The sequence below is a fragment of the Arachis hypogaea genome, chromosome 4, assembly GCF_003086295.3.
Source record: "Arachis hypogaea cultivar Tifrunner chromosome 4, arahy.Tifrunner.gnm2.J5K5, whole genome shotgun sequence".
NCBI classification, from domain to species: Eukaryota; Viridiplantae; Streptophyta; class Magnoliopsida; order Fabales; family Fabaceae; genus Arachis; species Arachis hypogaea.
The window spans coordinates 125,237,258-125,253,242 of record NC_092039.1 but is presented as its reverse complement, the minus strand read 5'-3'; the positions used below and the strand labels follow the sequence as shown (position 1 = coordinate 125,253,242).

Sequence of the window (15,985 nt, the reverse complement as noted above, 5' to 3'; positions counted from 1 at the left end):
TAGAGACTAACATAAATCATATTTATAAAATTTGAAGATTAAATAAAAATAATTAAAATTTCAAAAATTAAATTAAAATTCGCATACAAATTGAAGATCAAATTAAGAATTATCTCTAATTTTATTAATATTTAAGTGAAAATTATAATTGTTTAATATGAAAAAATATAAAAAATTAGTAATTTTTGTAATTTTTGATCTGCATTTAACTATCAGAAAAAAAGTGAGTGATTTTTCACTATTGAATATAATCTCACACTATTAAAAATATTATTAATAGTCATTTAATAGTTATAAAATACCAAAATTGTTGGCCGTAGCATTTCTCGTTTAATATAATATAGGTTAGTATGTTACAAATTTATAAAGATATAATTTAATTTTAACTAGTTATACATAATTGTTAAGCATATTGAAAACCTATAAAAAAATTTATTTCAGTTTTTATTTAATTTATGTTATTATTCATTAACATATAAAATAATTAATATAAAATAACCTGAGAGCCAATTTTTTTTAATTTCACAGTCAATACTCAATAGTCAATAGTCTTGTTCTTACCTTCAATTTTGTATTAAAAAAAAAAAACCTTCTTTTGCTATTCTAATTATTATATTGTTATAGTTGTATTGTATCTGTGTTATGTGCATAAACCGAAAGCAGCGAGAGAAGACAGTGACGAAGTGTGTTTTTTTTTTTGGTGCGTTTTTGACGAACAACATGGCTATGCCTCCCCCACCTCCCAGAATCCCTAATCCCTCTTCTTCTTCTTCTTCTTCTTCTTCTTCTTCTTCTGATGAGAAGAGCGTGCCAGAAACCGCAATATCAGAACCGCCACCAACTACTACTACTACTACTTCAACCGATTCAGCAGCCATGCCTCCTCCTCGAATTCCAGAACCACCTTCTTCTTCCAATTCAGACGATTCAGCTGAACCTCGACCACCACAACAACCGCCTCAGCCGCCAAAGCCGTCGTCGTCTTCTTCTTCTCAGGGCATACCGATTCCCTACAAGATCCCTCCATGGAGCTCTGCTCCCTGCCACGAGTTCTGCCTCGAGGTCCTCAAAGATGGCACCATCATCGACAAATACGACGTGTTAGTCTCTCTCTCTCTCTCTCTCTCTCTCTCTAGTGAGGGAAGTTAGTTACTGTATTTTGGAGTTAACAACTGAAAGAAAAGATTGCTTCTAGAAGTTTATTTTTTCTTAAATATTTTTCTAGCTGATAAGCTGAATGGGATCGAACTGAATTGAATTTGTGTTTATTGCATTTGACTTTTTTTTTTCCTTTAAGCTTGTGGAAGATTTGAACTTATTGTTTTGGCTATGGTGTTACCACACAGGCATGAGAAGGGGGCATATATGTTTGGGAGATTGGACCTCTGTGATTTTATACTGGAGCATCCCACCATTTCGCGGTTTCATGCAGGTATGGTGCAGCTTAACTAGCTAGCCCTTTCAGCGAAAATTTTAGTGATTTTATCAACTTTAAGACTAGGAGTGGAATGACTAGTGTGTTGGTTTGAAGGTTTGGTAAAGTTGGAGACTGGAAAATTGGTTACTACTTTTGTTTGTTTATTTGTATTGGTAGTTTATTGTTGGGAATAAAATCCTAACATTTATATGTGTGGCTAGTAATTTGGCTTGTATATTGTGAATTATTATTATTATGAAACATTAGCTATCTAGCTATGGTAGAGTGTAGACCAATCTGAAGACAAGGTGTGTGCGTGTGTTTGGTTTAGGGTATGATAAATAAAAAGAATTATTTTCCCCTGAAATAATACGATTCCAAACATGATAGAGGCATGGATTTGTGACTCAAGAAATATTTGTGTGAAACCACCTTTCATTGAATAGAGCTCATTATGATAAACTGCTATGTTGGTCAAAAGTTTCCTTCTGACTTCAAGCCTTTTATGCTTAATAAGAATAGGAATTGGAAAAGGCACTACTAGGTGAGTTAGGATCGTGACCAATTACCTTTAACTGGGTTAGCATGACTCGTGAATAGCGTAATAATATTTACTAAAAGAAGTTTGTCCATGATTCTTACCAAGTTTTTATTATGCTTTGATTTAGTTCTACAATTCAAGAGAAGTGGTGATGCATATCTGTATGATCTTGGGAGTACTCACGGCACTTTCTTGAACAAGAATCAGGTAATAGGGTTAATGGATCTGTAATCCCGTTTTGATACAAGAGAGGTATAAGTATAATCCCATCAGACATAAATCCATTTCTTTTCCTATTTTCTTAGGTGGAGAAAAACACATATGTTGACTTGCATGTTGGTGATGTCATTCGATTTGGCCGGTAAGTACTTTTCCCTTTTTCACTTGCTAATGAATAAGGCTTTTCCCTTTCACCTTCTCCTATGTCTCTACTGTTTCTTTTTTATTACGTCTGAGGCTGTAATAGATTTATTGGTTTAAATCTCTAAAATGAATTGTGTGCTGGACTGCTAGTTATGAGTTATCTATTAGGACCTATGCCCTAGTTACGAAGCCATTAGAAAAATAAAGAATTGCAGCTTTGTTGAGGAGCTCTTTTGCTTTAAGTGATGTGCAACAAATTCAGTTGAATTAAGATGTTTAGTGTCCAATTTAAATTGCATACTATTTTCCCCTCAATATCTATCAGATGTTATGTATCATGTGCTGAAGTTCTGAGTTCTAAAACATTTGTAGGTGGTATGCTTATGACACTTATGTGGTGTTTTACGTTCCAGTTCCCTTTGGCAAACATTATGTAGTACATTGAGTTATGATGCATATACTTAAATTTGATTTATCTATTTGTTCATCTTTTTATTACATCTACACTTCTACAGGTCATCTCGCCTGTTCATTTTTCAAGGGCCGTCTGAGTTGATGCCTCCAGTAAGATCTGCATTTTTTTTTTTTTTACTTTTTGTGGTCATTCCCCTTTCCTTATTTGCAAATATGTCTCCTTATCTATCTTGAAAAGGAAAAGTGAAAAAAGAACAAGTAAAGAAGTCTCCTAGACTCCTAGTATTTATATGATTGAGTTAATAATTTACAGGATGAAATGTGTATTGCTATAGTGGTTCATGTGCTCTTATTTTATAGGAAATCAACAAAAAAATCATTCGAGAAATGAAAATGCGTGAAGTAATTCTAGACAAGGAAGCTTCACTCCAACGAGCAAGGCTGGAAGCATCTCTCTCTGATGGTGTATCATGGGGAATGGGTGAGGATGCTATTGAGGAAGAGGAGGTTTGTGGAAACTTATAACCATGAATATACTGCATATGATATTATGATCAATGGAATTTTCCCTCTGAACTAACATATATGTTACTTATTGAGAACCTGCTTTTTGTTGAAAATACAAGTTTATTTATGCCTTGGCTTGATTCAAATTTTTCAGGACGATGTGGATGAAGTGACTTGGCAGTCATATAAAGGACAGCTCACAGAAAAACAGGAAAAAACACGTGAGAAGATACTAAAAAGGATGGAAAAGGTGATCAGAGTTAATTTTGTTACTACAATGTCTTTCATTTGAATTATATAATTCATGAAGAGCTTAACTCAGCTACCTTGCCAGAATAATTCAGCTCTGTATTAACCATGCTGATTTAATCTTTCTCCTATACTAATGCCGATTTTCTCTGTGCAGATTACAAACATGAAGAAAGAAATCAACTCTATACGAGTTAAAGACATTTCTCAGGGTGGGCTGACTCAAGGCCAACAGACTCAAATTGCTAGGAATGAGCAAAGAATAACACAGGTAATGTTGTAGAAAAATAAATAAGACAAGAAACCATCTCACAAATATTCTGTGATTGCCTGAGTTTTGAAAATTATATGTTGGTTCTCATCAACCCTTCTTGTTAATTGGGTACATTCTAATGTCTAAGCATGTCAGCTGTTTTTTTTTTTTTTTTTTTTTTTGACAGGTATTGGAAGAACTTGAAAACTTGGAAGAGACACTGAATGACAGTATACGAGAAAGCATAGGTGCTCGTACAGGAAAAATATCTCGTGGAAAGAAGAAAGGTGTTGTGGAAGATGAAGATGAATATCTCAGGTATGATATCACCAATAGAAGGAGATTCCCAGGAAAGTGAGATTTATTGAGGATTTCAATTTGGAAATTTTGACATTGAAATTTTGACAGAGGATATACTCATAATCTGAACTGCTTAATGCTATTTACATGCTTTTATCTCCTTTTCGAGAAGCTACTCTTTTGTGTTCAATTTTTTTGGTTTATGTATACCACTTAGTGGGACAAGGCTTTGTTGTTGTTTTGTTGTATGTATACCATATGTATAAAGTGATGCACTAAAACTAAAAGCACTATGGTTATTACTTGCATTGTATAGCGACGGTGACGATGAATTTTTTGACCGCACAAAGAAAACGTCTTCTCGCCAGAAGCTTGGTGACAACCAATCTATTGAGACTGCTGATACTCTTCTGGATAAAAAAGATGCCATTATCCAGGAGATGAATGAGAAGAAAGAGTTGCTTATAGTTGAAAAGAATAAAATGTCATCAGAGTCTGCCAAACAAGATGAAGTTGATGATTCCCTTGATGCTTACATGTCTGGACTTTCATCCCAACTTGGTAAGAGTTATATTTGTTTGCTTTTTCTGGTTGCTTGCTTATATTTGCACATATTCATTGTATGCAATTGTGTGCTTTGATGTGTGTGGAAGTAATACTAGAAAATGAGTTGTCTCGTTCCTTCAAACTCTAACTTTATGTGCAATTACAAGTCTTAAATTGGACATTTCATTAGCACACGTTAGCTTATCCTTGCTGATTTATTTGTTGCTGTCAGTTCAAGACAAAAGTGTGCAGCTTGAGAAGGAATTGTCAACTCTTCAGTCCGAGTTGGATAGGATTTGCTACTTATTGAAGATTGCTGACCCAACAGGCGAAGCTGTCAAGAAAAGGGAGTTGAAAGCACAAGAACCTAAATCAAACAAATCTCAAGAAGTTGCCTCTAACATAAAGAAGCCACAAGCAAAAACCCAGAAAATCACTGAACCTTGTACTAAGGTCGATAACAAGAAACCACCTGTGGAAACCCAGAAAATCAGTGACACTTGTGCAAAGGCAGATAACTCCATACAAGAAGGGAAACCTGGAGATACAACTATGGATTTGGACAAGTCAGAACCTGGCAGTGACAAAGTGGAGGGTGAGAATGTTGTATACACGGTTCCAAAGCCCCAGTGGCTTGGGGCTGTAGAGGACAGGGTTACAGATGATAACCAACAACCAATAGCCGCTTTGCATGATACAGACGAGTCCAATCAGTTCGTTGACTACAAGGACAGGAACAAAATTTTGGGTTCGGGTGATGATGCAAAGACTAGAGAATCTAATATTGAGTCTGCTGCTCCTGGTCTGATTTTAAGGAAAAGAAAACAAGTTGAGATGACGGGTGCAAATAGTAATGATGTCACTCGGCAATCGACTTCTGCTCCTGTGGGTGAAAAAATGGCTGAGGATGCTGTGGCTTTATTATTAAAGCACAAAAGGGGATTGTATGCAACTGATGATGTGGAAAACCAAGATGAGGAGAAGAGGAAGCCTAAAAGAGTGCTTGGGCCTGAGAAACCATCATTTTTGAACGATCAGACAGATGACACATGGGTTCCCCCTGAAGGTAAGCATAATTGGTTTCAATGTCCTTACTATATGATTGGATTGTCATTTTTTCAGAATGTTCATATTTTCCTGTATCGTGTGTGCAGGACAATCAGGTGATGGACGAACTTCTTTGAATGACAAATATGGCTACTGAGCAGATTTGTGCATAACATTGCCGATTTTGAGAAATAATGGATATCGATGGAGGATTCGGAAGAACCTGGTAAGAGTCATTGAACCTGCAGAGTTGGTTGGACAACTCATTGACCTGCGTCCTTTTATCAACTGGAAGTGGAAGGATGACGATGAGGTTACTTGGTGTTTAAGTTACAACAGTAGTGTATTTAGCAGACATGGCAAGTTGAGATGCACTTTACCATTGGTACAGCCACAGGATATCAGAATGCTACTAACAAGTGACTTTCTTTCTTTTTTTTTTTAAAGTATAGAATGGAGTCATTTGGAAAACAATTTTGTTGCTGCCACTGTAAAGTTTATTTGAAGTACGTGTGTGGTGTTAAGAGGATTAATGGAGGGCTCCATTGTGATAGGAAAATGACATTTCAATATTTCATCATGTTAAAGGTGGTTTGCAAATGTAGATGCTTATGAAAAATCTTCATTATTTTCCCATATGCATGCAGATGTTTATTTAAGGAAGTAAAGATTAGTATTTCATCTGGTCTCTGAAATTTCATGAGCTAAAATCATATATTCTTTTTCTATTTTTTGTGCATATAATGTCTACAATAAATTATCTTAAACATGTTATAAAATAATAAAAAAGAATGTTTCTTTTATATTTAGTTATTTACAAAAGAAAGCTGGTACAAAATACACATGTAAAACCTTATCTAAGGTACACATTCGCTATTCTCTTGATATCAAAAGACGGTCTTGCATCTATCCCTGGCATAGTTTTCATGGAGACTTGTGAGCTGAACTTATTCGCAGATCTTTTCCCAAATTCTTGAAATCAATAACTACTACACTCACTAACTAGCAATGCCAAGCTTTATCCCTTGGCTATTTTTTTCTTGAAAGCATCATGGTTGTTGCAAAAGCTACGAAAGCTTTTATCTGGTGTTAAAGTATATACCCTCAAAAATTCCAGTGGAACGGGTGATTTTATATTATCATACCAGACAAGAGTCCTCCTCAAGACCCTGGATGCCTTCAAAGATATATAATGCCACTGAGGAACGGCCTGTATCGCGAGCACATTCGGAAGAACTGTTGTCTGCTATTATGCACATGCCGAAATGACTCAAAATGCAGCCAATAAGCCCTAAAGAAAGAGTCCATGCCCTACAGAGGGCTGCAGAAAGATCAGTTGAAGAAATATGGTGATTCTAAAACTTCCCTTAGGTCGAAGTCTCCCCGATCCGGTAATGGGGGGAACATTAATGTTGAGAAAGACCCCTGGAAGCTCTCCAGTAACTGCTCACAAATAAAAACAGGTTAACAGATCTAGCAGTAACCTAGAAACTACAAAGAGGCTATTTATACAAATATAAAATAAATTAACCATTAATATCAACCTTTGCATCTCGTCACATAAGTTTCCCAATCTACTAAAAACATAGAATGGTTTTTCCCGTCATTTTTTTTTTTTTGAGAAATTCAAACCAGATTTCAGGTTTTAGAAAACAAAGCACAAAACCAAAAGAAGTATCCACTATTTAATTACACAAGCAAGTATGAAAATACCAACGAAACTAAAGAGAATAAAATCAATTTCCTCTCAAATATTCCCAAGAATACCAGAGATTAAAAATAATAGCATATCGTGTAAATGACGTTAACATCTAAACCATACATTTTCCAGTACTGGGGTCTCATAGAGTTCAACAAACTTCTCTCTGAGTATTCTGTTCATTCTATCCACATCACATGCATGCGTCCAATATGAGTCATGAACCCCTAAATGTATGAACAGAAATCATTCCTTGTAAGCATTTTAATCACTATAAATCAAATCTGAATGAAAAGAACCTAACTAGCTAAAACCTGCAAAATTCAAGCCTTCTTTTTTGCAGGCCACCGCAGTCATCATCATATGAGTACCATCAAGTGAGTGAACGAAATTTGGGGGAATGCTGTCCTCTGCCTCTTTGTCATGACCTAGAACATTCATAGAACAAAACAATTTCATATTATTGTTAAAAATTTAAATCCTAAGCTGTTATTTAGGTCATTGAAGGAGTACAAATTTCTGAACAGTTTCAATGTTATTTAGCTTCCCTATGTTTTGAATCTTGGTGTTATTTTCATATCATAACTTCTTATAAATTATAATCAGTAGGGATGCCTTGGGCAAAGGATAAAATAGTTAATAGATAAAATCTAATTGCCTCCGAAGTAAATGATCCAAATATCTATACATGATGTTAAGCTTACCTTATCTGTTTCTCGTTGCAATGTCAACATCTGAAGTGAAGTTTTGACCTGTAACCCATCACATAATAATAGCATTAACCTATATAAAGCCATAAACTCAGAATTTGAGGGTATATATGGCATGGAGGATTTTGGAAGGGATGACAAATTGAGGTTTAAAGTAAACAATATTTTGAAGTTCTTTTTTTAAAAATTGAAAGAATAAAACGATGGATTATGGTAAAAACTTTATTAAATCGAGTAACTCCCTAAATTCCGCACCCCCCCCCCAAAAAAAAAAACTAAGCTCTTTTTCTGTTTCTTTCCGAAATCCTCCATCCAAACATATCCTGAGAAGTATATTTCATGGAAATTCTACTATACTTACAATATGCCTTCCAAGTTTCCGGTAAGGTTGCACAACAGGAAGTCCAAGAGGAGTGGTCCAGCGGACTGGCTGATTTTCAGATGCAATTACCTATTCAAGGTCATTGTCATACCAATTCTGTTACTAATACAATGACGACAACAAAAGGACGAAACAAGAATCAGAATATGTGCATCACACATTTAGGTAGAAGGAAGATTGTAACATACTTTTGCACAGTCACCAAGCCATTTCATAATATTCCGTGCACCTTGAAACATCTCCTCCAAGGCAGTTAAGGTGACCTGAGAAGGAAATGAGATTAAACAAGCAATACATGTTATGCTACAAGGATAATATATATCTATAATACAGAGTTATTTTCACCCTCTCACCTTTGCAGCATAACAAGAAGCGCCAAAGAGTTCGTCATCATCTAGACCGGATTCTCTTTCTTTCAACCTCCTCTTTATCTGCTCCCGTGCACCAATGTAAGTGACACCATATACTGATGTCATCACTGTCTGCTTAACCAATTTTCTATCCACCTAACAGTATCCGAGATCAGATCAAAATCAGCTTTTACACGAGAACAAAAAACATAAATAAACGAACCATAATTGCTAATTAGAAAATTTATTTTCAAATGCCTTAAGAACCTAAGATTCCAGATGAAATTGTAACTTATTCTTTCAAAAAACACGAGATTGCATTTATGCACCAAGTAACACCAAAAGGATGGCATAGAACCTGATTAACTAGTCTCCTTGCATGTAGGGCATTGGGAAATATTGCAGGATCTTCCTGAGCATCCCTTTGCATAATGTGCAATACTCTGCATGAAAATGACATTTGTAAGACTGAGTTGTTTATTAGACATTTCCTCTCTTCCCTGAGGAATTTCAAGCCCGAAACTTAAATTAATTTAACCTTTTTTTGTTCTTTTTAAGCTCTGCAAATATCAGAATATGATCAATATACACAAATAAAATGCAGATTAAGAAAAAGCATAACAAATGTAGTGTGGAGTAGAGGTTGTCTATCGGAAGAGAGTAATGAGGAGAGGTAAATTATGACAATATGTTAAGTATCTAAGAAAAGTGGGGAACTACACCTTAAAAAGGCTAGTTGTTAAGGAAAAGAATCACTCTCCTTAAATACAACATCAAACATTCCATACTACTTGATGTGGGACATTGGACACCCCATAATACACAAGTCCCTAACAATTCACCGGCCCTAGAGACCCGACATCCACAGCGGCTTTACTCTTTTCACACTGAACCATAGCCAAGTGGCTATCGGCTATCAGTGTTCAGTATTTTATCTTAATCTAGCTTATAGGTAGCCTTTTCCATGCTGCCGACAACCTAAGCACTAAATACCATTGTTAAGTACCCAAGGAAAGTGGATAAATGCACCTTAAAAGCTAGCTGTTAAGGAAGAAGAAGCACTCCACTTAAATACAACATCAAGCATATTGTACTACTCAATTGGAACTTTGGGGGCTCCATAATACCCAAGTCCCTAACGCAATCCAAAAAACATGTATGCCCACTTCAGCATTTTGAATTTGAATCTACATGTAAATTACAATTACACTGCACAGAAATACTCACCTAGTAGCAATTCCGGAGTAAACATCTGCGGGTTTCTCTCCAGCAACTAGATTGACAGCAGCAGCCCCTAACTGGAAGGGGATAAAATTGTAAATTACAATGAAGACATCTCCAACTTGATATTAAATATTTGGGACTAAAGAACTTAGAAGAGCGAAAAGAACAAAGTGCCAAAGCCACAAAGCCCTATTACCTTGTCTCTTCCCAAGGCAGCATAATGTTGTAAGCCATTACAAGAGCCATCCTAATACAGAAAATCATGGTATAACACATCATAATCATAATAAATTATACATATGATGATAACTGTGAGCATTACAGTGTAAATGGTGATGGATATCAAACATCAAAGAATCAGCATAAAAAGATAATGATTTTTATATGAACTAATTAAGTGTACGCCCATATAAAGGGGACCAGTCAACAAATTAAATCTGCAAATGAAATTCTACTCTAGCATTATAAAAGCATCCTGTCTTATCTCCCGCAACAGCTGGGCAAACAATCAAGATAGCTTTTGTAATAGTTAGGATAATTTCCACACCATAACTCAACCCATGAATCACAATTATTTATCATGAGTTTGTAGAATGGAAAATTAAGTAATGGGGTCAGTTTGAGCACGCATATGACATCCCTAGCATATTTCAATATCCCAAACTTATATTTACACAAAGAAAATACCTGATGTATTGGAGTATGTGAAATGAATGTTTCTGGGGAAGAGCTTCTTAAAGCATCGGCTAAAGTTATGCATGCAGCCAAACACTGCAATGGATCTTCTGCATTCAACCACCACCGACTACCTTCAAGAGGTTTGTCAGCTGAATCAAATATGTCATCCAAATGATTTTCAGTGAATGCAATACGACCCTCATGAGATAGTTTATCAACACCGCCGGCATACAGATTTGCCAAGTGTATCTTCAGCCAGTGGAGGCCAGACTTTCCAAGAGGGCGTCCCTCGGCAAATTCTAATATACCACGACATAAATCTGAACCTAGGTGATTCAAGTGTGGGTGCATGGGGTATGCACGTCCTCTGAAATCAACGTTGTGGGGGTAGTAAAAACCTTCTTCATCCTTCATTTTCCGTGCTACCTGCACTCACGGGAATAAATGGCTGTGTTACCACAAAATAAATGGGGATTCATAATTGATCAGTACATAAAGTTCAACCAAGCTTACGGCCAGTTTAAGCTCAACATCACAGCGTTGTGAATATCTCTCCCTATTCTCTTTCCTCACAGATTTGGCCTTCCATCTCCATTTCTTAATCGTAGCTTCATCATCAGTATCTGGTTCCTCAGGTAAAGGAACCTACAAAAGAAAGTTGATAAACCATCCCAAACTGTAGTCAACCTCCACACACTTTTATTAGCACATGTCCAAATGCAAAAAGAAGAAACCAGATTAACTTACATCATTTCGGTCCACCAAATCAGCAAGTCGTCCTCCACTAGCCCATATCCTGTCTATAACACTCAGTACCCTCTTATTTACTCTCCATTTTGTGTTCCCAAGTGTATCCAGAGCCTAAACAAAATGTTTTGTATGGAAATCCATTAAGAGATACTACAATACCAAGACAAAAGGAAAGTGAGAGAGTAACTGTGCATGCAAGCAAACGTGCATTTGTGTGTGCTGGTGTGGCTGGGTGGGGTGATGTAGTATATATAATTCAGACCTCAAATACAGGCTCAAGTTGCTTCCTAGGGGCCCTCCTAACTGCCTCACGTTGTTGCCTGACTCCATGGGTACGCATGACATAGGAGGGTAAGAACAAATACCCACCTTTGTCATAACTGTTGAGAGTACAGAAAATGGAAAATCTAAGTGTCAAAAACTAAGTGTGCCCTTCAGCCAAAGGAAGAAAAACAGTAAATCCTACTTATTATGAACATTGAAATTGTAACTTGATAATGCATAAGGAAAAATCTTGATCCGCATTTTGAAGCCAACTGCAAAAGACAGTTGCTTATGGAGCTATATTTTCTCATAAAAAATCATCAAAAGGAAAACCAAATAGCATGCTAATTTTTGTTTTTACATTGGTTGGAGTTGAACCATCTTCTGGTGTCAATTTATTACCTTAAAGAAAAGGTTTCAAAATCATATACCAATCATAGAATTGAAAAACAAAATGGAAGCAAGGCAACAATAAGATGCAAGTCACCATACCCTGTCCAGTTGATTGGTGGAACCAACATAGGCATGTAGGGAATGACCATATTTTTTGCCTGTTGAAAAAGCAAATATAATAATAATAATAATAATAATAATAATAATAATAATAATAATAATAATGAATGTAAAACCCAAGGAAGGGAGAGGATGCGTTATTCAAACAAAAGTATGCACACAATGTAAAACACAAGAAACTATTGTGAACTCGTTGAAATAAAATCTACATATAGTAGAGCTGTAGTATAGTAGTAAGTGAGTTTTCTACTGAAGTAAACCCAATCACATCTGAATATAATAAGGATCATAGGTCATAACCACGGGCCAAAACATAAAGAAAAATATATCTTAAAACAGAAACTTCTGATATGCCAAGTGCATTGAGCAAAGTGCCAACACAAAGAGGCTACCACAAAGCTTGCCATAAAGCCATCATGTTTGAGGGATCTCCCTTAGTGGGCAAATCAAGGAATGACACTTGTGGAGTTAAAGATAAAGACCTATCATAAAAGATAAAGATATGCCATATGATTAAACCAAAAAAACCACACGGCAGAAAAAGCTGCAAATCTCCATAAAAGCTTTTCATCAAAATCACACTTACTCTATTACTTTCGATAACCAAAGGTTTGGGATCTTTCCAGAAGCAGGGATTTAGTTTATTTTAGGATGATATTTAAGGTACTAACATGGTAATTCACTATACAGCCTTCTTACAAAGAGGATCGAATGTGCATCTCAGTTTATCTCTATAACATTATTTATGAAATTATCATGCATTAAATCAATGAATTGGAAAGATTTTTCTGTAGCTGGATTCTCACTTATATCCTCCATTCTTCTACAGTTCTACTACCCTAATATGTCTTTACTCTTTACCTATCTTCATCTGCACCTTATGGTTATTCCTGTCTGGCATTGCCATTATTACATGTTTAAAGTTTTTCTAGCCCAAGTCCAATTCAGGAACTAAATTATTAGTCAAAAAGAAATCTAATGACAAAACTCTCCTTTAAAAACTAAAGGCTCTACAACCTACCAAATAACAATAACAAAAATGCTGCTAAATATATCGCTAGTGGTGAACTATTCAGTTCAAGATTTCCAAACAAACAGAAGATGATGAATATACTTACAGTTCTTTCGAGACCTTTAAGAACTATAGGGTCGCATTCAATAACACCATATTTTTTGCTTGTTTTCCTATGTAAATTATTTTTTAAAAAACAGTTAGGGCATCAATATAAGGTACTGCTGGAAATTTTAAATTTAAGCATGTGAAGCAGAGATTAAACCTCACATTGACTCATGTGTCATTGTTTTAAATGAATGGACAAATGCAGGTCGGATATCAGGTGGACAATCCACTAATTGATCTGATGGTGGTTGTATATAGGCTGTCTGCACCAAAAGCTCAACTAAACGGCTTCCTACCTGTGAAGTGGATGGGTGGATACCACCTTGTAAAAAACGGGGAAAAAAAGAGCAAAATGAACATTTAGAGAATATAGGTGAGGCTATTCAAACCTTTGACTTAATGATTGGTCCCCATGGCTTTGCATCATCCTGGCTCTTCACTATCCCCTTCACTGCGACAAGCTTCTGCTTTTTCATCAAATCAAGGACTTTTTTCCGCAGCTTTTCCCCTTCTTTGTGGTCAACAGCAGACTGATCATCTGCTTCATTTTTCTTCCCTTTACGACCTTTTTTCTTCTGGGTTTTCTCCAAAAACTTGTGTATTTTAACCTGAACCAGAAATTAGTAAGCAGTGAATAAGGTTACACTCATAGGCCATAGGAAGACAGTTGTTCAGAAATAGAAGTAGAGGCCTAAGGAAGTTAATCGTTCAGACACCATCCAAACTCTATACTACTTACAAACCCCACATCCTTCTCCAATTAGATAAAAAATCCAGCAGTTACCTGACAAAGTTAGAAGTGCTTCAACAACCCCAACCCCAAAAAATACTAAATAAATCCCCTTTTGCACCTCCTCCACACTACCATAGGTTTCTAAGGGTGTTACAAAAGGCCTGAGTTTCTATCTTTGAACTAACATATAGCAACACTATCAAACATTTTAAAAGGAAATCATAATATTATGAATAAACAGTTCAAACTATATAGATCATGATATCTGTGCAATCAGTTCAAAATAAAAGGACAATGCAACTATCAAGAGAAAGGCAATATGCCTACCTCTTGTTCAATGGCATCACCTATGCTGCAGACAACCTGCACAACCCTGGCAGTGCCAAGGGTTCCACGTTCACTTCCAGTCATCAATAACCCCATCAACTTATGCATTGTGATAACAGCCATCTTATCGGCCGGCAACTGATCAAAGTAAGGAGCGAAAGCTGACTTGTTCTTCCCCTGCCTGCACAATTCCTGCTCTTTGGTAATGGCATCACGCAACGGCTCAAACCAACCAAGAAACAGAGACTTCATGTATGGCAAATTGGGTGCAAGCTTCTGCTCACACATATCCAACAAGAGCTCTCTATACTCCTTTGCCGCCTCCTCCCACACTTCGGTCTCAATCTTAACCTGCCTCCTCCTCAACTCCTGTAACTTGGACTGTGTCATACTGCCCCTCCTATTCGAATTATAACCCTTCCACCTAAAAGAAGCAACCTGTCTCTGCTCTTCCTTCTTCATCTCCTCCAACAATTCTCGAATTTCATCCACCACACTGGCATCTTCCTCAACATAAGTTGAAGATACTGTCTCAGCAACACTACCATATTCTTTGACACCAAATGGAACTGGAGCATCATCTTCCACATCAGTGGAAGAAGAAACCGCCTCAGCAACACTAGCATACCCTTTATACAACTTGCCATATCCAACATCATTTGGTTTCCTTGCAAAACTCAAAATTCCCATCCTTTTTTGGAAGATTGAATTCACAGGGCTATTGGGAGGGTGGAAGCGAAGGTGGAACCCCCTGAAAGTAGCGGAAAGTGCGTGCTTGGCGACGTTCCGCCACATGTTCGACGAAATGCTCAAATGGGCAGGCTGGAAAACAACGTGTTTTTCAAAAGGGTATTTAAAATCGAGACCCTTGTTGAGGGAACTTGTGGTGGTGCTGCACATCAAATTGCTGGGAAGAAGAATAGAAGAAGCGAAGGGGAATGGGAATTGAAGTGAAGAGAAAAATACGGGGTTGATGAAACAGGTGAAGTTCGAAGGAACAAGTATAAAGGAGGTTCGAAATTCATAGGAGATATCAAATGATAGAGAGAATATAAAGTGCCGCCGCCTTCAAAGGTTAAAAGCTTGATTCTTCGTTCTTTGTTTCTGAGTTCGTCCTGTTCGGAAGATTTTGAGGAAGACGTTGATTTTTTTTTCTTTAGTGCTTGGGAAAAACCCTTTGTGGCTTTGGGGTTTTAGAATCACACGGAGTTTTTATTTTAGGAGATTATTTTACTTAAAAATTCATCCCTTCAAAATTCAAATTCTTTAAATACTTCAAAAAAATTTTAAAAAATGCTTATAAGTAATTTATATATTAATTTATACATTTTATAGTGTGAATTAACTTTTGAAACCATTTTAAAATAAGAGAATTGTACTTAATATTTTTAAGCTACAAAGTTTATTTATACATAATTATTTACTACTAAACTATATATTAGTTTTATAATGATAGTAGGTATCCCTAAAATCAACTAGAAAAATTAACTAATAATATGAAAAAATATATATATATATTAAAAATAAATTAAATAATACATGCTATTATATACAAATATATTGGTATTTTTTTTAGTATAACCCATCTCCGGTCCTTA

General features: G+C 36.1%; 2 protein-coding genes across 2 annotated transcripts; one reads left to right on the top strand and one right to left on the bottom strand.

The window, feature by feature from the left end:
- The first annotated feature begins 605 nt into the window (after positions 1 to 605).
- Positions 606 to 6,332, top strand: LOC112797961 (uncharacterized). Its single transcript, XM_025841091.3, has 12 exons — positions 606 to 1,100; positions 1,347 to 1,432; positions 2,086 to 2,165; positions 2,264 to 2,319; positions 2,837 to 2,885; positions 3,096 to 3,242; positions 3,397 to 3,492; positions 3,649 to 3,762; positions 3,932 to 4,062; positions 4,361 to 4,605; positions 4,823 to 5,656; positions 5,745 to 6,332. The coding sequence occupies exons 1-12, from the start codon at positions 643 to 645 to the stop codon at positions 5,792 to 5,794; spliced, it is 2,346 nt and encodes a 781-aa protein (XP_025696876.1). The 5' UTR covers positions 606 to 642; the 3' UTR covers positions 5,795 to 6,332.
- LOC112797960 (DNA-directed RNA polymerase 2B, chloroplastic/mitochondrial-like) lies at positions 6,333 to 15,632 on the bottom strand. The gene is given in 20 exon segments (XM_025841090.3): positions 6,333 to 7,080; positions 7,460 to 7,563; positions 7,651 to 7,737; positions 7,740 to 7,764; positions 8,041 to 8,088; positions 8,408 to 8,497; positions 8,617 to 8,691; positions 8,782 to 8,934; positions 9,137 to 9,221; positions 10,006 to 10,076; positions 10,199 to 10,249; positions 10,690 to 11,106; positions 11,194 to 11,325; positions 11,428 to 11,541; positions 11,693 to 11,810; positions 12,187 to 12,245; positions 13,326 to 13,392; positions 13,490 to 13,623; positions 13,717 to 13,935; positions 14,388 to 15,632. Coding segments are annotated over 20 exon segments (3,060 nt in total). The 5' UTR covers positions 15,288 to 15,632; the 3' UTR covers positions 6,333 to 6,969.
- Between the last annotated feature and the right edge of the window lie 353 nt (positions 15,633 to 15,985).

What these genes read in the sequence shown, in the direction of transcription:
- LOC112797961 (XM_025841091.3), top strand. Translation starts at nt 643, where the DNA reads ATGTGCATAAACCGAAAGCAGCGAGAGAAGACAGTGACGAAGTGTGTT. An exon ending in GATGTCATTCGATTTGGCCG is followed by an intron (nt 2,320 to 2,836) that starts GTAAGTACTTTT and finishes ACACTTCTACAG; the next exon opens with GTCATCTCGCCTGTTCATTT. An exon ending in ATGCTATTGAGGAAGAGGAG is followed by an intron (nt 3,243 to 3,396) that starts GTTTGTGGAAAC and finishes CAAATTTTTCAG; the next exon opens with GACGATGTGGATGAAGTGAC.